Consider the following 21,498-nt stretch of genomic DNA (forward strand, 5'->3'; position numbering starts at 1 on the left):
AAAAAAAAAAAATACTGAACAAGTGTGTGGCATCCTTTACCACTTCCTAATGTTATTTGTTTTGACATGTGCCGTCAAACACTTGACAATGACTTTAAAGTTATGATTAAGGTCCTCCATATGGTATTCAATTTTATTATGAATTTTCGTGTGTGGCGGACGTCGATGTAATATAACAATTTTCAAAATAAATGGAAGGGTGAGTTATTTACGGATTGCCATGCTGATCCTATTAAGCTAACCATGCTTTTCATATTTGATAGCCCACTATGAAAGTGTTGTCAGAATCGTTAAAGTTATTTAATAATCGCAATAACGCTTGCACACTGTTATCAAAAACGCTGCAGCGTTAGCATAGCCGGACTCGATATGGGTTCAGTTTTGTATTCTTCATGAGTATCCAAGTCAGGAACGGATCCACCCCTTCCCAGAAAAAATGCTATAATTGGCTCAGCTCAGACGCAGTGCCGGATAAAGCAGCGCAGAGCCTGTAGCAAGTTCTATCTAGAAGCCCTAAAGGGTGAAGCCACACTAGAGCAATTTCGGTTACGCTATATATATACGCGTGATCACGTGACTCGGCGTGGCGCGTGAGGCTTCATCTTAAAGTGCAAGGATTTTAAGCATATAGGAAGTTAAACATAAACAAACCATGGATTACAAAGCAAGTACTAGAAAAGGTTAACAATAAATTAAAACTTTGGAGAGAGTATACATTAAATGGCAGTGAAAAATCATATAAAGCTTATAGAACTGAAAATAATAAATTGGTGACATTGGTCAGAAAATTAAGAGCTGAATTTGAAAGGGGAGTAGTCAACTGTGGTCCGAAATCATTTTATAGTTACATTCGTAAGCAGCTTTCCTCTGAGGTGTCCGTGCCACCTTCACTGAGAGATGAGAAGGGTAATGTCACCAATGATCAAAGAGCTGTTGCTGAGCTTTTTGCTCATCAATTTGAGAGATCTTTTGTTTGTGAACCACCACACATCAGCATTCCAGACGTTCAGCTGCCGCGAGTGGAGAATTCAATAGAGTCAGTATGCTTCACGCCTGAGAATGTGGCAAAAGCGTTAGTAACATTCAGTGACTCTACATCAATGGGCCCAGATAGTTTGCCCTCAATTTTTTCTTAAAAAGTGCAGGAGCGTGCTTGTTGATGAGCTGACTCTTATAATGAATTTATCCCTCAAGAATGGAAAACTACCGCGAGACTGGAAGGAAGCCCATGTAACTCCTATTTACAAGAAAGGTGATAAGTTTGTTGCTGCTAACTACCGTCCTATCAGCCTCACAAGCATAGTCTGCAAAACCATGGAGAAAATTATAGTCACTGAGTTGAGGAATTTTATCAATAAGGAGAATGTAATAATCGATGAGCAGCATGGCTTCGTACCCAAGAGATCTACCGTAACGAATCTTCTTCTATGCCTTGATAAGTGGACACGTGACTGGGACAATCGTCAGCCTACGGACGTTATATACTTAGACTACGAGAAGGCATTCGACCGTGTACCTATTAGAAGGCTTATTGCTAAATTGGAGCACTTTGGGATTCGTGGTCAACTCCTTGAATGGATATCGGACTTTTTATCTCACAGGATATTTAAAGTAAGAGTAGGAGAAACTTTATCTAGTGCTCACAATGTCTATAGTGGTGTCCCGCAGGGCTCAGTGCTCGGACCAATTCTGTTCGGCATATTTATAACAGACCTAAAGAGTGTAGTGCAATCAGAACTATCAATATTTGCTGACGATACCAAAGTTATGGGTAATCCACTTATAACTAATAACATTATCCAAAGTGACTTAGACCGCATAGTCCAGTGGACTAAAGACTGGCTCATATCGCTAAATCCTGACAAATGCACAGTTCTTCACATTGGGAAAACCAACCCGAAACTAGGTTACAACATTGATTCTGTTCCCCTGCAAGCTGTTACCAGTCAAAGAGACCTGGGCATCACTGTTTCGCATGACCTGAAATGGGGCACGCATATCACCAATATAACGAAGAAAGCAAATTCTATGCTGTATATGATTCGAAAGGCATTCCATGTGATCACTAAGGATCTTTTTGTTGGGATTTACAAGACATACCTACGTCCTTTGCTTGAATACGCTTTTCAGGTATGGTCCCCCTACTTCAAAAAGGATATTACACTATTAGAAAAAGTCCAGAGAAGAGCTACTAAAATGGTCGCTTCACTGAAAGATAAGCCATACAACGAACGGCTTCAGGAATTAGGTCTTACATCATTGGAGGATAGAAGAAAGCGTGGTGATCTCATTGAGACTTACAAAATCTTGTCTGGACACTACAATGTGAATAATATGAAAGACCTATATATACTAAGCCAGAACTCAAAACTAAGAGGGCATTCTAAAAAGCTTATCAAACCTCCATGTGCTAGCAACCCTAAGAAACACTTCCTGCCGAATCGCATAGTCAATATGTGGAACTCTCTACCAGAAACTGTTATTAGCGCGCCGTCAGTGAACTGTTTCAAAAATAGACTGGACAATTATATTAGAACTTTGAAGAGTGCAAAATAAACACAAGTGCAGTGATATACACGCATCAGCTCGAAGAGCTGCTAGTGTATCAAATAAATAATAATAATAATAATAATAATATAATTATATAGGTACATGTTAAGGCAGAAAATTCAAGCATTCCAAGGCTTAGATTGCTTTAGTATATTTATTTAATTTGTCCTAATTTGCGAGGAAATGAGGAGAAATAATCAATAAATTATGACTTATAATATACATACATACATACATACAATCACGCCTGTATCCCATGAAGGGGTAGCACATGAATCTACTCGTTTCAGTGCCACTCTTGGCAAATAAGGGATTGAAAGAAAACGAAACTGTGACATTGCAGTGACAGGTTGCCAGCCTCTCGCCTACGCCACAATTTAACCCATAGGTATCCCACAGTCGCCTTCTACGACACCCACGGGAAGAAAGGGGTTGTGAAATTCTTAACCCGTCACCACACGGGCAACATATAATATATTACTTACAATATATTGACACTGGGGCTAATATATATTTTTATTGACTTATAATATAGTTTTCAGTACAGATGTTGCGTTTTTTACGCACTAGTGTGAAAAGTGATTCATTTCTTGTCAGGTCGAAACTTCGGAGGACCATCTGTACTGAAAAACGTCGTACCATACACGTGCGAAAAGAAAATTCGTAACTCGTGTTGATTTAGAACACTCCCTTCTGTTGTGTTTTAATTTATTGCCACTCGTTTCGAACTTCCACCTTTTCGCACTTGTATCGTAATGTACTATTACATAATTATGGTATGTATTGTAAAACGTTGTACGATACATGTACGAATAGAATAAGTATTATAGTTAATTCACTACTCCTGTCGATTTAAAAAACTCTCTTCGTTCGTGTTTTAATCACAACTCGTTTCAAATTTCCCATTTTTCGCACTTGTATCGTAATTTACTATTGATTACTTTACTATTGATTACTATCTATTAGTTAAAATAAAAATTCCATCAAATATATTGCTAAAAAACAACAGACTCGTAACCAAATAACAAAGGTGAATTTTACTGCACATTAGGTATCATTTGACGGCATTTCAATTTTAGATAGGTACTGAATTATTTTTAATCATTTATGAATTATTTTTAATCATTTATTTTAAGTACCTTTATGCCTTTAATTCGAGGTAGACTCATTTAAAAAAAAATGTTAACGTATTTTAGACATCTTCTATACATTAGCCTAGCGTTTTTCAAAATCGGAGTTGGCAACACTGACGCCGAAGTGATTTGTCAACGCGTCTTGTGTTAATTTTTTTGCGGTTATCTATCACATCACAGATCTAACAACTTACAAGTTCAATGGAGTAAGTGATCGAATCTTTAAAAACATGGGAGTTGGAGAACTTAATACGAAAATTCACCAGTAAGTACAATGTATTTTTTTCATTATTTAGTCAAGTTGCTAATGACACGAGGCCAATAGCTTGCTGGGCTGCGGCCCCGGCCGATAATGGATGCAATCTCGTAATAATACACATTTAAATTTCTTGTCTATAAAATACACATTTAAGTTGGCTCAATTTTCGTTGAACGTCCGGCATGTGCTTTCGCGGCGCGAGCCGATTTAGACTTGGTATGGTAACTATAGTTCCGTCAAAATGAGAGAGACCGGAATTATTTTTGCCAGGGAGAGAATTGCGAGGGGATCTTTAGCCCGAGTCAAAATCGGGCGCAATCGCCCGTTTGAGTGAGTTTTGATAGTGATTCTGTTGTGTATTTTCTTATAGTTGGATAGTTTCTAACAAAGCGTTGCATATTTTCCAGCCCGGAATCGGACGCTAATAAAACCATGTTCCGTTGGTAATAGGCGACGCCCAGCGTGCCCGGGTGTTGAAATAAGTGCAAAACTGCTCTCCGCTCGCCTTTTGTCCACCAACGGTAAATTGTACATTCTTTAAAAACCTTGTCAAATTGTCACTTAGGTTATGTGTAATTCCAAATTAGCAGTAGGTCGTTTCACAGAACGCGTTGACGTTCGGAATTCGAATTCCGGGGCAATTCCCCTGTCCTACGGGCGATCCAAGTCTCACGGACGCCGTCTTTGGAATTTTACTTAAAGACTGGTATACACATTTCAGGGTTCACGCCGCGTCGCCTAATCCTCGCGCCGGTCGCCAGCATTCCCCGCTGTGTTCCGGTAACCTACAGGCGGCAAGCTGACGCTGCCGTCATCCACACGACACCATCTCTGAGGCGGCTGACGTGGCAGTCGTGGTGGTCTGAGGCGGCTGACGTAGCACGTTTGAGGTTAGACCTTTCCAATCACTCTTATCTACATCATCGAACCGGCATAATTATGGTTCTGGCACCCTCCGTGTTACTATACCTTTTATTTTAATATCCGCCGTACACCGTTTCTACCCGTAGTTTTAACTCAAGAGTTCGCTGATCCACGTTTGTTCCCTTAAATAATGTAAAACCTTAGTCTCATGTTCAAGTGTAGCTAGCCCTCGGCTCTGTAAACTTAGTAAATTAGAGAGTAATTTCATAATATAAGGCAAGGCTCAGTGGAGTCCTTTGTAATAGATTAATTAACAGAGAAATAATTACCTTTTGCCCTTAAGAGTTGTTTCAATTTTAAATCTTGTCTGCTAGCATAATGGCCCCCAATTATAGATATTGTAGCAATATTGAAAAATATTAACTTTGAGTTAAAAAAAGATGTAATACGGTTCCTCTAGGGCCAAATATTTTTCCACGCTGTTCATAATTTTGTAGTATGGTATGTGATATTAATTGTATCATTCATTTCCAGACCCTGATGGATTTTTCTGAGTTTAACATAAGCACAGACCTAATAGTTATAGAAACTTCAGAAAAGGAAAACTTGTCCTCGGAAAAGGAAAATGTGCCATCTGCAATTGCTGAGAAGAAAGCAGAGCCCAGTTATAATTCCAGGGTAAGCAGTTTCTAACAGACTTCTTTACCTAGAAGGAGGAGGTTCTGTATTTTATTGTAAAAAACATTATAAGAATTTCAATTCAATAAATGAATAATGAACATACCAGAGAGAGATTTTATTCCAACCATTTTTGAAGTAACATACTCATCACAATAATATTTTTAATATAACTGCATTGTTAGGCAAGATACCGGGCTGGCCTAGCGAGTAGTGACTAAGTGACCGTCCCTACTAAGCCGCAGTTCTGGGTTCGAATCCCGGTAAGGACATTTATTTGTGTGATGAGCACAGGTATGTTCCTGAGAATCCTGAGTCATGGATGTTTTTTATTTATATAATTATTTGTTTATTAATTATATCGTTGTCTGAGTACCCACATCACAAGCCTTCTTGAGCTTAATTTATTTATTTATTTATTTTATTTTATTTTTATTTCAAATATGTTACACAGTATGACAGTAAAAACCAAAGCACTGAGTAACTAAAAAAATACATAAGAGCATAAAAAATAAACACATAAAAGTAAGAAACGTCATCTAGATTTAGGTGACAACGTAACGTCGAGGCTTCGTTGCGTCGTCTGTCCGGGCGTAGAATTCGGCAGGTTGCCCCGGAACCGTCGAAAGACTACACCTTTCGGCCAGAAGTCTGCACTCGCGATGGTGTCCTGCAGCGGCCGCGGCACGCGCACAACAAACGAGCTGAAGTGCACGTAGCGGCGCGACTGCAGCTGCTGCACCCTCAGCGTGAAGCCAGTCTTCCGGCGAACGTACTCCACCACTTCGTCGGCCACGGCGGAGTAATGCAGGCGAGACACGTAGAGCGGCTTACTTGGTGTGGCGACCCGAAGACCAGAATTACCCGGATCCGCAGTGCCACTCACAGTCTTACGAGGCGCCCTACGCGCCTTGCTTTTCCTTTCCACCAATGTGAATCCCTCCGTATCTACATTGGTGCGGGAGGACTTCTCCTTAAAAGAGCCCGTGATTCACATTTCTTAGAAGGAATGCTAACCCCGTCAGCTGCTGGCTGCCGGCCGGTGACGCTAGCGTATGAACGCTGACGTAAGCTCGAAGGGGCAGGCGGCTGCACGCGCGGAGGGCGCGCGGGCGGCGGGGCGGCGCTTGCGACACTTTTTACAGCGTCAACAGGTAATCGAACTGACTTGACACGTGTGTCAGGTCGCGAGTCACGTTCGAAATTTGAAGCGGCCGGCTGAGTTGGGACATTCCGCAAACATGCTATTTCGTTGCGTAAATCAGCAATGGTAATAAGGCTGGCTTCAAATTTGCTACTCATTTCGGCTAAACTTGTTTTAAGGACCTCGATTTCCTTAAACAAGCTGCTAATGTCGAGATTTTCCGGAATACACGACGCCGTCGCCACGAACTCCGGAATCCGGTCTTGATTCTCCCTGAGGATTTTCTTTATATCTTCAAGGGTCTTCTGTCCGTTTTCATCCCCTCGTCGATGTGGAACATAGGTGCCGGCAATCCCAAGGGACTGGCACAGCACTTGCTTAGCTTCACAGATGTCATCGATGGTGAAACTGGACGCACGCGAATTCATCTGGACAGCCGTCTTCGCATCCATCGCTCCTTCCAGTACCAGCTTGTTTTTGCGTTGAAGAAAAGCGAGGAACTCGTTCACAATAGGTTTATTCTGCTGAGAATCACCCATCGTGTCTATTTACTAGCGGCGGCCGCGCCGCGCCAATTCACAATTTATATTTAAATATTAAATACATCAATGCGTCTACGTTGCAGCGCGCATTGCACACGACTGTGGGACCCAGTCAATCTGTGTAAGAATGTCCTATTACATTAATTAATTAATTTATTATTATGATACATTATACTGTGAGTGTATAGGTTATGACTGTAATTAATTGTATTATAATTATATTAATTAAAGAGGCAAATGAAAAGTAAAGTTTCTAAATATTTTTCAGATTGTGGAAAAGTCATTGGACTCTGCATCACTATTTTGAAAATATTCTGCTCTCAAAAAACCACAAGGATATTCTTTGGTAAATATAATAACATTAACTAGCTAAGTCACTTTTTACTATGTAACTTTAAAATAATTATTATATGTATAACTGAATACTGCATTCGTTTCTTTTTACTTTTTGTTTTTAATTGTTTGTTTTATCATTCCAGCGGCTTAACGACTTCAAAAGCACATGAAATTTACTAGGACAATTTGTTTATAAATTTTCCATCAATGAAAATAAATCTTCAGGAACAGCTGAAATACAAAAAGTCGAACTTACTGCACTTACCAATTGTAAGTATATGATAAAATTGATAAAGCAGATGTTGTCTATGTTAAAATAGTTAGTTTCACCACACCGACTGGCAAAGGCTCTCTTTAGTCTTCAAAAACAGATAGCAAAACTGCATTTTGTCCACAAGAGTGCAAAGAAATTTCATACAAATTTTAACTGGATGTCTCAAGCTTGATAGATTTGATTTAGTTAGATGTTTTACAGTTAATATTTTGTTTGTGTCGGAGTAGTGTAAAATTTTGTATTTCACTCGGTGGCAAAGTTTGTTTAACCTTCGTGCCCTTCGTGGCTCGTTTCAGTTGCCCCACTGTTCACTTACCCGCATTGATCTTTCCTTATATTATATCGTTTGTAATAATATTTTACTAACTAGTCCCATTTTTATAGCGCCCTATGAGGAAACAACGAATATAGCCGGATTTCTCACCATTCTATTTTTGCTGAACACTGCGGCAGTCCGCCAAAAGAAGAAGCGAGGTTCCGGTGCAAGTCAAAATTGGAAGCCCAGTAAAATGGAAGTAAGGGAAGGTTTCATAAAGCATATCCGCTCTAGTGTAGAAATTAGCCAGACCATCGAACTTCGCATAGCCACACTTCAAAAAATAGGATTGTCATGCCAGCCATACATAATTGTTGTGGGTGAGTCTCTTGAAAAAATCGAATCATTTCTAGTTGTTGTCAGCAGATCGATAATCTATGAAAGACAGTCCATTATGAACGCAGTAGATACGTGCTACAAAATATATAATACAATGAAAATATAATACATTGTACTTACTGGTGAACTCTGGTATTAAGACGATACAGGAGTGATCTATTCTCCATACAAACGCTCTCGACTATTTCCTCCCTGGTTTTTCAAGATACAGCAATGATTTTTTTCAAGACAGATTATAATAATTTTTATCTGTGTCGGACCGTTTTGATTTTTTGAGATTCTTATTTTTAAAGACGCTAGAGCCCATCGAAAATTTTCAAAAACGGTGTTATTGATTATGGCGTAAAAAAGGTGTGGTATTCAAAATTGGTAACAATTAGCCACAAAAACTGAACGGTCCGACACTGATTATTTCATTGTTATTCAGATTCTCAAATTTAGTTACGATTGACTTAATTTTGAAGGGGGAAACAGTCGAGAGCGGAACCTCGATTTTAAAGATTTTTTTCGCAATATTTTTTAACTGAGTTCTTAATGGACATTTTTTTTCGATAAATCTAGTTAATAACACTTGTATATTAAATTTGAATTCCCAAATTGAAAGGGGGCTCCTTTCCATTTTAGCATTTTCGCTCCTGTAGCGTCTTAAGTTCTCCAACTCCCATGTTTTTAAAATTTCGATTTCTTCCTCCATTGAACTTGTAAGTTGTTAGGTTAGCTGTGATGTGATAACCGCCGCAAGAAAAAAACTATTTATTCTAAGTAGGTAGTAGTAGTAGGTGCCAAGTATATTATGAATAAATGTCATTTTTTTATAACTTTTGTTTTATTTATGGCGTTATTCATAAACGCATCACCAGCCTGAATTAGATATGAATCGTTTTATGTTATCTGTCAAGTTAACGTATGTATTTGTAAATAGGTATAAAACATAATTTGTCTAATTCAGTCCCGTGGTGTTTTATGACAATTATCAATAAGGGGTTGTTGTCTTAGTAAATGAGACAAAGTAAGTCATAGTACAATTGAACATGAATGATAGTACTGAACAAGCTTCTCAGTTGAAATGTATAACAAAACAAAGATTCAAATTGAACAATATCATAGTTCACTCTCACAAAGTGTGTATATCGATGTAATCATGTCCTTAATTGAACTTATTTGGTTTTAATGGTTACTACAGTAATGCCTCATGTTAATATTGACCTACATCTTGGTTGAATCGATTAAACAATTCATGTTCAAATAGAAAAATATCTTAGTTGAGCAACGTCATAGTTGAACTAACTGGTTTGCGTTAGTTGATACAGTTACGTATCATGATAATAATTATCAAGTGCTTAGTTGAACTTACTAAGGTAATTTAGTTCGCCTAATTATTTTTCATGTAATTATTGAACAAGATCTTAATTGTCTCAGTTACGTTGCAAAAGTAAGAGCAATCAAAATTACCTTATTCCATTTGTCTAAGATCTTATCAGGCTCGTATGGAATCAAGATGCTTGACTACGACGATCAAAATATTGATAGGAGCAAACAAATTTTTTTTAGAGTGTAGCTGCGTGTCGAAGTTAACGAAAAAAAAAAACACGGTGTATATTTTCCTTGATGATACCTCACATGAAGACTACTTTTAAGTATGATGTATGTAGAAATACAGTATTTTTTTATACAGTACGATATATTTTATCAACATATATATATATTTTTTTTTTAACAGCTAGGTACCTTCGCGCACCCAATCTTCTCTAAGCAGGGTGATTATCCGGAGGTGGTACGCAACAGAGTGGATAAATTGAGTCTGCAGCAAGGATATACAAGATCTCGATTGCCATATTTCACGCCTGAAGAGGTATTTTTGCAAAGATTCCATATTATATTTGCTACGTAAGTGCCGTAAGTCTGCACAACAATAGCTGCTAGAAAAGAAATAAATAATTATGTACTGAATTGAATTGGCGAGAAAAAAATAGTATTACGCAATTATAATTTTTCTATACACCAAAAATATTTCACTTTATTGAAAACGAATTTCCATAAAGAGGCAAGTGGCTCTTTCTAATTTATTTTAACGACAAGTCTGGCTTTGACACACATTTCTAAATTGTATTATCTACAGGCGTAATATTATTATGGTCGCAGTCTGGCACGACATGATATACAGACATCATCAGATGTATCGGCGCGGCGCAGCCGAGCCGCTAACAAATATCTGAACACACCTCAAAGGCATTAGCTTGATTAAACTCCATTGTCGTTCAATATATTCGACGGTGACTGAACATACTTATTGCACTCGTTTTTTATTAGTGCAGCGTTCTAGGCATGCCACGACGTATATTTATCCCGCTTAAGGAACGAGACTAGTGTTCTATTTAGTAGGTAGGGCTTGTGATCGCACATCACCTGGTCGAATCGTACTGCCGCGTGCACCCGACATAAAGGTGTACATTTTGTTAACCTGCCATTGATTTGAAGGCAAAATTGTAATGAAATAGAAAATAAATGTCACATGGATGTTTTATTGCCAATTTGTTTTCAGATAATTTCGCTGAGAGGTAGCTCTGACTTCTTTGGACTGAATCATTATACGAGCTTCCTCATGTCTCCGTCCAATTTTGAGGAGACGTGGGCAATACCTTCAATGGATTCTGATACGGGTGTCAAATTAGAACAAGATCCAAAATGGCCAAAACCAGGATCTGATTGGTTCTCGGTAAGTACGATTTTATAACCTGAAATACAGGTGGCAACTGCCGGGATAACGCAAGGAGGATGATGAGACAAACTTTATTGGTTTTTTTAATGTCATTTCAGACTAAATTGATAAATGATAATAGTACTCTTGTTACTGTAGGTAGCATTTTTTTGTTTTATGTCGTACTAGCTTTTTCCCGCGCGTTAGAAAGAGACAAAAAGTAGCCTATGTCACTCTCCATCCCTTCAACTATATCCACTTAAAAAATCACGACAATTAGTCGCTCCGTTTTGCCGTGAAAGACGGACAAACAAACAGACACACACACTTTCGTTTATCGTAGGTACACCATAAAAGTAAATAAAAGATGTGTCCATTTTTTTGCTTATGATAAGTAATACGGTGAAAAGTGTATAAGTACATCTCTTTGTAGTGGCCTTTAGGTACGTACCGTGTCTAAATATTGGTCTGTACTAAGTCAAACTTAACTTTAATCTTAGTGTTTGCAATCGTTAAGTATGGAAATTCCGTTATTTATGTTGGCAAGTTCTGACTTCAAGGCGACAAACTTGTGCAAATTTATTGTCAAAAATGTTTTCTCCGTTCATTACCATAATTTTGATAAGTACCTAAAGTATTTTCAGAGGATATAGTGATAGACGGAGGTGGTGAATATTTGGAAGCTAAATACTACTAATAATACATTATCGCATACTTATGTTACACGAGTATTACACGTTTTCGGAATTTGGATTTTCTACACTTCTTAAAAATGTTAAATAATTAATATAATTATACGTTTAATAATTCCTAAATAATAATGATTTATTTTAATTAATAACAATTAAATGAAAATTCCGTACAATAACTATCATAAATTGAACAAGATCTTAATCGATTCAGTTACATTGCAAAAGTAAGAGCAATCAAAATTACCTTAAGATGTGTCTAAGATCTTATCAGGCTCGAAAACTAAAATCAAAATCTAAGTCTAAAGAGTCAAAAGAGTCAGGGGCCCCCTGAGGCATAGTGTCCAAATAATAATAATTACGCAGAGTGTTACCAAATTAGTTGCGGATATTTTAAGGGACGTTAATTCACATCAAAATAATTAACTTTCACTAAAAATTAAAACAAAATTCTAATATGATTGTTTTGCTTTCATTTCCTTAACAGAAAAAAAAAAAATTATTTTCTAAATAAACATCCTAGGGGATGCAACATACTACCTTACATTACAGGTAATGTAAGGTAGTATGTTGCCTGTCAGGATGTTTAACACTGTCTCTCATATCACGTTAACAGTGTCTAGAGAGATCTCATTTAATTATTTTATTAACAGGATGTATTAACATAGCACATTTGTTTCCTAGTTTGCTCCAAAAAGACATAACAAAATCTATGATGTTTCATACATAAATAATAAAGAGGTACTCCAGGAGCGGAGTACTATCAGCTGTAAAAATATCCGTGACTAATTTGGTAACACCTTATATAGATGAAAAAGGGCCCGTTACATAGTAAAGGTAACTAGCACTTGTTAACCAGTTCGTTAACTTCCTGATTCTTGACCGCGTTTTATTAACATGTAAATATCACGATTATGTCGTTATCCGCATTTTATAACTATACCTACAGCGTGCGGCCTTATCAAACTTTCGGTTTCTGAGTAGTCCGGCGGCGTTCTGAGAACCAGTTTACCAACAAATGCTGGTCACTAAACTAGTTGTTGGTAAGGGCATTTGCCAGAAGGAAGCCTGAACGACAACCGCACTAGTTAAGTACTCGGGTTCCACTCCTCATCAATCAGTCTGACCGCCTCAACCTCGAGAAATGTAAATAGTAATGGCTTAGAAAAGAAAACCCAGACCAATAGACTACATCAGATGATTTATTTCACGAAAAATAATAATAATAATAAAGTCACCATCAATAGAATTTGTGAACAGTGTAAACAAACCTTGTAATCACAATATCTTTAATTTCCATTCTACCTCATCAGATACTGGCTAAATCCATGTCTTATTTAATCAATTCGTATCACATTATGATCTTCAACCTTTAAAATAATAAAATTGTGCTAAACTATAGATATTTTATATAATGGTTTGTTTAAATTTTTGACAATTTCTATTGACAGCGATTTTACAAGTTTGCGTATCTGTACAAAAATATAAGAATTCCCATTATGATCATCATAAAATTATAAAAAGTTAGGGATAACAGGAATAATATTAATAAATCATCATATTGTATACCCAAAAAGGATCGTCATTTTTTAAAATTTTACAATAAAAACAACTTAATAATTAATACAAATTCAAATCAAAGTAAATACTTGTAAATCAAAATACAAATCGATTATTAAAGAAATGTCACACACAAAGATAAAAGATGAAAATATAATGTCATTCTTAAATTTCAATGTAAAAATAATATCTCCCAATTAGTACTACACATTTTATCTTACTTATCTAGGTTCTGATGATTTTGCTTGTCAGTTATGAACATGTTTAAAATCATTTTGTACCATAAACAAGTAATCATACCTATTTATGTACCAAAAGACCTAACTTGTCAAGTTGTCAGGAAAAAAGCCGCCAAGTTTTGAATATTTTCCGCCTTTTTTTTCTTTCAAGCCAGGGTACGTAGCCAAATGCATCGCTATATCTCTCTGTGGTATTGGCGCGACAGAGTCAGACTGCGTTTTGCTCAGCGTCTAGCGTCAATTGTCCGATTGTCATTTCGGCTAGGTCGGCAGCTGCGCCTGCGTAAACTTCCACGATAGTTACATAAGCAATCAGATAATAACTTGAATGTGTTGTGTATTAAAATGCATTATCTTCGTGTTTAATAGAAGCTGCACTATGATAAATAAATGCAGTCAACATTGAAATGAAATGAAATGAAATATGAAATATCTTTATTTGCTTGAATATGGTAACAAGGTAGGTCTTATGGCTAAGTTTTCCATGCATATTCAACCTGCATGCAGGCGTGCAAATTTTTAACATTTTAATATTAAATAATTTATCTCATGCACATTGAATAAACAAATTACAAATTAATTAGGTGTCCTGCAAGTTCTAAATTTCTAAATAAACTATAATGATTTTAAATGTCAAAGGTTTGCAATAAATAATAAATTAAAAGTAGTAAATCTGAATTATTAACAATTACAATTAAGCTTCACGAGTCAAATATTCCTTAACGCTATAAAAACAATTGTCCAGTAACCATTTCGATAATCTAGTTTTAAATAAATTATTATCTTTTAATTTTAAGTGATCGGGCAGGCTGTTATAAATGACTATACACATGTTGTAGCAGTTTTTTTTGTAAATGGCTGTTTGGCAGGAAGGTTGATGTAAAAGGTTTTGGTATTGTGCCCTTGTATGTCTTGTGCTAAAATCGCTACGATTAACAAAATGGCTGGGGTTATTCCTAACGTGGAGACATGCATCTCTGATATAGAGGCACGGAAGTGGAAGAATTTTGAATTTCTTAAATAAAGGTCTACAACTTTCTAAAAACCACGCGTTATCTAATGCCCTAATACATCGCTTCTGAATAATGAATGCTCGTTCAGAGTCCACAGAATTCCCCCATAACAATAATCCGTAGTTTAAAACTGAGGAGACGTAACCATGATATGCTATCAGGGCCGCATCGGTGGACACCGTTTGCCTAAGTTTTTTGAGCGCGAAGATAAATCTGTCTAGCTTTTTGCAAATCTGATCTACATGGGCTTTCCAATTTAAATGAGTGTCGATATTAAAACCCAGAAACTTAACCGTATCGACCATCTCAATTATTAAATTATCATATTTAATTTGTAAAGGTGATGGGTTTGAGTTGTAGGAACAGAAATTCATAGCTTGGGTTTTTGTTATATTGATTTTTAAATTATTTATTTCAAACCATTGAATCGCGTCTTTTAATGTATTATTGGCTATTGACTCAAGACTTGTGTAATTTCCGCTGTCGCTTTTTATAATAAGAGTAGTGTCGTCAGCGAAAATAATGCATTCTTGTTTTATGGCCTTTGGAAAATCATTAATTGCAATTAAGAATAGCAGTGGTCCGAGAATGCTTCCCTGAGGTACACCAGTTTTGTTGGTCATTACATCGGACTTGAATTTTTCCTTTATGAGTGTATTTGTATTCTTCCTAACCATTTTTTCAATTACCGTGTATTGCGTTCTTCCCCTTAAATAACTTTCTATCCATTCAAGTGCTTTGCCTCTTATTCCGTACGTTTCTAGTTTTTTTGTGAGTATTGAATGGTCGACAAAATCAAAGGCTTTGCTGAGATCCAGAAAGATAGCCATAATTGGGTGTTTGCTATTTAGACATTGTGTAATAGTTTTTACCAAGTTAATGCCGGCCAATGTAGTCGATTTTCCTTTCCGAAACCCGAATTGTTTTGATGTTAAAATGTTGTATTTCTCTAGAAAGTCATTTAGTCTGCTTAATATACACTTTTCAAACACTTTAGACAGAACGGGTATCATGGTAATGGGTCTATAATTGGCTGGGTCTGACTTGTCCCTTTTCTTAAACAGGGGCTTCACAATCGATAGTTTTAATTCATTTGGGAAGACTCCATCCGTGAAAGATAAATTAATTATATGCGAGAGAGGTCGACAGATTTCGGGAGCACATAATTTAAGAACCATTGTTGTGATCTCGTCATGACCTGTTGTTCTGGTGTTCTTTAAGGACATAATCGTTCTATAAATTTCTTGCTCATTTGTAGGCTTAAGGAAAATCGTTTTAGTGTTAAATAATGAGCTGTCTAGTTTTACTTTTGACGGCTTTGGTTGTGTAATATTTGTCTGATTTATGAGATATTTATTGAAAAAGTTACATATTTCATTAGGATCACTGTGAGAACTATTTTCATATTCAATGTGGTTAATTTCGTGCTTGTGAAAGTCATTTGATATAGATGTAGATATGGTTTTCCAAGTTGCGCGACATTTATTTGTGTTACTTTGTATGAACTTACTATTGCAAATCTGTTGTGCTCTACGTATACACGATTTAAACATACGGTTATATTTATCAAACTTAAATTTACTTATTTTGTTGTTTCTACCGGCTCTTCTGTATTTGAAATATAAGGTCCGTTTGGTTTTACTAGACTTTTTTAAACCCGGCGTTAGCCATTTAATTTTCCTAGGTCGATTGTTTATTTTTACTTTGATAGTTGGAAAACATAATTTGTATAGTAGAGTAAAGATATCGTAAAAATTTTTAAACGCCTCTGAGGCCACCTGGGATTCGTAAACATCATTAAAAGATAACATGGAGATGTGATTCGCGAACTTTTGGAGATTATCTTTACTGTAGTCTTTTTTGTACTCGAACCATGTGGCTATGGCCCTTTGTTTAGGAGCTTTCACTTCTAAAATTTGCGCGGTTTCATGGTCTGATAATCCTAAGTATGCTAGTTCTGAATTGACATTTTTTATATTACTTGCTATTTGGTCTATGCACGCATTCTGTCTTGTCGGAGTCTTAATATGAATTTTAAAATCGTAGCTGTGTAATATACTTAATAATTCCTTAGTATTTGTATCATCTTTCAAAATGTCCAAATTCCAATCACCGCAAATGATAATTTTTTTTCGTTTATATTTTTCTGCAGCAAAAAATTAGCTGCATTTATCACATAACTTCCAATAAAATGTTATAATTTAATATAAGGTCCTAATTTATTAGTTGCAGATATTTTAACACATGATACTTTACATTAAAATAATTAACTTTAAATATAAATTAAGAAATCTTTTCATGTAACTTTTTTGATTTCATTTTCCTAACAAAAAAATTAATTATAATTTCGTCTAAAAAAATCATCATGTGCATTATCACATGTCACAATGACACTGTCTGTCATGTCAGCAATTGTTTGTTGTAAATGTCGTAAAGGTTCGGCGGGAAAACTGCAGATGTCATTGAAGTGGCCAGTTACAGTTAAGTGGTACGTAAAAGAGGTACTAGAATCTGTTCAATGAGTTTTCATTTAATAATCACATAAACAGGGTGTTTTTACGTAGCAAATTTGTTTTTCCGTTTTCTCCAAAAAAACATCGTAAAAGCTATAATGTTTCACGGTTTAATATACTCCAGAGACCGAGTACTATCAGCTGTAAAAATATCTGCATATAATAAATTAGGACCTTATATATAGCATCAGCAACTAGGTACAAGTTTAGTAATAATATATCTGCGTGACTGAGTACCTATAATATTGATCACAATATAGATGATTGGATTAACTTGTTCTGTTAAATGATGTCACTATGATTATTGTTTGCGGTTTATCCTTTTACGTAGGTAACAACTATTGGTATACCTGTATCTTTCCACGTGGTATGGTAACATTTTAATATTATTATCGTTTGTATGCAATAAATAATTTTTACAAAACTACTATATTCTTTATGTATGTTATCGGGACCATTTTATGATAAGTACATTAATTATCTAACGTTAAAAAACTATTTTAGTTAACGTTAAAATTAGTCATAGCAATAAGTCACAGATAAACGTTAAAATCCTATATTAAATTGAAGTAAAGCCTGACTAGAAGACCTATTGTCAGGAGGGGCTGTTATTCTCATGTATGGGGTGACTGTTCAGTTTAGTATGAAGAAAATAGTTCTAATGAAATTCCGCAAGATGGCGCGTAGTCATATCAGAAATAGACGGGCTTTTACGCAGTAGTCAAATGAAATTAGCCGTTTTTACTAAACTCATTTCTTATACCCATTATAGGTATATCCTCCTGGTTTTCGGAAAATCATTAACTGGATAACCCATGAGTACGGAAAGGAAATTCCGATCATCATTACCGAAAATGGTTTAACCGACTTTGGAGGCGTCAAAGACTACGCGAGAGTAGACTATTTCAACGAATACTTATCCCAAATGCTGCAAGCAATGTACGCCGATGGCTGTAACATACAGGGCTATTTTGCGTGGACATTGATGGACGACTTCGAATGGAAAGATGGTTACACGTAAGTATTAAGCTATTTATAAAACTTAAAATACCTACTATAAACGCAAACTGTTCCTATTGTGCTATAATTGTTCACGGCGTAATGAAGAACTAATAAATAGCTCCATGTTCCAAGACAAATATATACATATATATTTTTTCTATTATAGAGGTAGAATTGGTTTAAACGTGGAAGGATATGTAGGATCACATTACCTTCGTTTGATTATGTACATAACTTACTAGATTGTATCATGAGATATACAATAATAAAACAGCAATATTGTAACGTGCATGCTACGTATAATATTGGCATCACGATTAATCCTATTTGCTGCTGTGTTGTTTATTCACATTTTTAAATTAATTGCTAATTGCGTCTTATGTTTGATCAATAAAACACTGAAACGGAAGTGTGATTTTAGTTACCTTTAAATGCAGTTTTTAAATGACATTAAATGAAATAATAATGTGAATAGAATAACCATCACTTTTTGGTTTGAGTGAGACGCTGTGGTATTTTTAGTAGGTGCTACCAAAAATAGTAGGTAATCGATGAGTTCGATCAAAAGTAGACCATTGCGAGTTTTACCGGGTTACCCTCATCTGGCAGAATAATTTTAGTCCGAAACACACTTCGCATAACATGTTTCGCAGAAACACTTTCGGTCGAATGGTAATTTTGCAGAAAACTTAGTTGGCATTATTACTACCACGCATAAGATACATTTGGCAGAATATTGGTTTACAGAACATTATACTTTGGTCGCCTTTGGTTTAGCATAATTGTATGTACCATAATAATCTTATAGCATAATATTACATTAGCAGAATTATTTCCCGCTATCAGAAAAGAAAAACTGCCCCAGAGTGTTAGGATGTTAGGTATCTTGCATCCCCAACACATCCAAATAGCTATCAAATAGCAAATTACAACTTTATGCCGCCTAAATATTATGCAAAAATATTATCTGCAAATGTATTGTTCGACTAGAATACTATTATTCTCATCAACATTATGACAACAGACGATTCGGTATTACAAAAATCTGCGAAATGATTTGTGCCAAAGCATATTCTGCGTAAGGTGTTTCTGCCAAAGTTGACTTCTGCCAAGAACTATTATACGAATCAAATATATGCGTAAAAAGTTTCTGCCAGATAATAGTGAACCAGTTTTACCAGCGAGTTTCTGGTCATAGGAACAGTAGTTTAGCAAGGCCTCAATTATTACCTAACTACGAAACACGTGTTTGGTGTTTATGCTATACCCACCTATTAATAAAATTGTAAAGAGAGTAGCAAAATTAGGTATACAAAGAGTATCAAAACTGATTTTATTTCTTTTTCAGATCAAAATTTGGTCTGTACCATGTAGACTTCGACAGCGAAGAAAAAACCAGGACACCAAAACTCTCGGCGATTAACTATCGAGAAATAGTGCGAACCAAAAAAATCAATTTCAATTTTATAAAAAATCCAACCTCATCTACCCATTCTAATAAATTATAAGATATTTAGGTACTAATCATATGATTTTCCCCTCACTAGCTCAGAAACACGTGTTTTGTCCTTTAATACCAGCGGGTAAAAACGCATTTTATCCACTAGTGGGTAAAGTAATTTGACCTTGAATAAAGTCAAATTAACTGCTTTAAAATTGATAAAAGTAGGTGAATCTAGTAATAAAGATGATTTACCACCTGTGGAACTACTGGAAGCAGTGATAAACGCATTTTTTGCGTTATAGTTTCCTCGCTATAGTGAGGGGAAAAGTTTTGTGTTACACTCGGGTGCAAATGTATTTTACTTCTCGTGTGTTAAAAAACTCGCAAGTTCAGGATTCTATTCTCGAACCACTCGCTTCGCTCGTGGTTCAACTATAGAATCCTTTCACTTGCTCGTTTTTAAATTCCACACTCGGCGTTAAAATACAACTTTGCCCCCTTGTATAACAAATAACTATAAATTGGTTACATGGCATGGGGACCTCAATATTCTGATTGTCCTTTAAATTTAACTCAAGGAGGTACCTAAGGTGTGATGCGTTGAAATATTGTATAATAAATGCTCGGTAGTCTGCTCTTCCTGGCCACACTCGCAGAGTGGAGGATCTTTTCAATCCCGTTTATATGTATGTTAGGGAATTTCAACGGCCTAGTTTCTAGTCTGTCGCTTAAATAGGCGACTTAAAGGTTTTTGTCGCGTCGATTACATAGTATTGTGCCTTGTAGTAGCGAACCACTCCACATTCCTTTATATGTATCAAATATAAGATTAAGTTAATAAATATTAGGTACATTAAGAATTGTAATTAATTTTTATTAAGTAAAGGTATTACACACATATGAGTATATTGTATTTTTAATGAATTAATCATCAGGCTTCATATTTTTATAATTGCTTTACAATTGAGATACCATTAACGTCACCTGGTAATTAAGAGAACAAGAACGATTCCGCTACTTCCGAGATTATCTGCTATCAGAACCGGATAAGTTTGAGCGCTAACTGCCATCACAAAAGACTAATCGGTATAAGAGTATAATGTTCGTAGAGGTACTTCCATACTTCTCACTTCTAAGCCAGTGCAGAGTAGGCTAAGACAGAGTCTCCTAAGGTGTCTAATTTAATTTGATCTCTGATTCTGAATTGATTTCTGTAATTAAAACATGTTTTAATTTAAATCTTTGTAAATAGAGTCTTCGCCTTAGTTAGCATCACTGAATAAATTAAATATCTTAGGAGTCTTCATTAAGAATTGAGAATAATTAATAGTACATTAACACAATTAAAGACAAAAAAAAAAAATATTCAACCCTGAAAAAAAGTAATAACTATGAGAAGTTGGGAAAACGATTTCAATTCAATAAATATAATATAGTATTTAATTTGAAAACATACTTGGTTAATCTTATTAGGTATGTAATTTTCTAATTTTACGAGATCGCTACTTTGTCGTTGACAAACAATAGTACATTGTGCAACAAGGGGAGGAAATGGAATATTACTAACGAGAGTAATGCCGTGGCTTGCGTGGGCGACGGTCGCGCGATGCGACGCATACGAAATCAAACCTTATCGATATGGAAGTAGACGATGCGATGAGACGCGACGGCGACGGTCGCGCGACCGTCGCCCACGCAAGACACGGCGTAAGTTAAATCGCGACGGCTTGCCGGAGCGATTAAAGATTCGAGTTAGTAATATTCATACTCCCCGAGTTACACACAATGTTTTTCATCACACTCGCAATGTAAATAATATGTTTATAGATGTAAAAAAGTTAAGTACGGACAAGAAATTTCATTATTCCCTTGGGAGAACGATTTTTCTATAACTCACGCTCCGCC

General features: G+C 35.9%; 1 protein-coding gene and 1 long non-coding RNA gene across 3 annotated transcripts in view; both read left to right on the plus strand.

Annotated features, from left to right (window-relative positions):
- LOC125242671 (myrosinase 1-like) overlaps nt 1–20,499 on the plus strand; it is a 35,258-nt gene extending 14,759 nt beyond the window's left edge. The window contains exons 7-11 of the mRNA XM_048151525.1: nt 10,156–10,287; nt 10,978–11,151; nt 17,920–18,164; nt 19,498–19,683; nt 20,112–20,499. Of these exons, the coding sequence (XP_048007482.1) occupies nt 10,156–10,287; nt 10,978–11,151; nt 17,920–18,164; nt 19,498–19,657 (711 nt within the window). The 3' untranslated portion in view covers nt 19,658–19,683; nt 20,112–20,499. The remainder of the gene's footprint in view (nt 1–10,155; nt 10,288–10,977; nt 11,152–17,919; nt 18,165–19,497; nt 19,684–20,111) is intronic.
- LOC125242672 lies at nt 3,471–8,546 on the plus strand. Of its 2 annotated transcripts, none has more exons than XR_007178902.1 (6): nt 3,471–3,948; nt 4,664–4,832; nt 5,341–5,484; nt 7,439–7,516; nt 7,650–7,776; nt 8,165–8,546. It is a non-coding gene; the product is annotated as an uncharacterized LOC125242672 (long non-coding RNA). The 2 variants fall into 2 exon arrangements; XR_007178901.1 differs by lacking the exon at nt 3,471–3,948 and adding an exon at nt 4,347–4,463.
- Nucleotides 20,500–21,498: the final 999 nt, after the last annotated feature.

Source organism: Leguminivora glycinivorella, chromosome 3 (genome assembly GCF_023078275.1).
Source record: "Leguminivora glycinivorella isolate SPB_JAAS2020 chromosome 3, LegGlyc_1.1, whole genome shotgun sequence".
In the NCBI taxonomy this organism is placed as follows: Eukaryota; Metazoa; Arthropoda; class Insecta; order Lepidoptera; family Tortricidae; genus Leguminivora; species Leguminivora glycinivorella.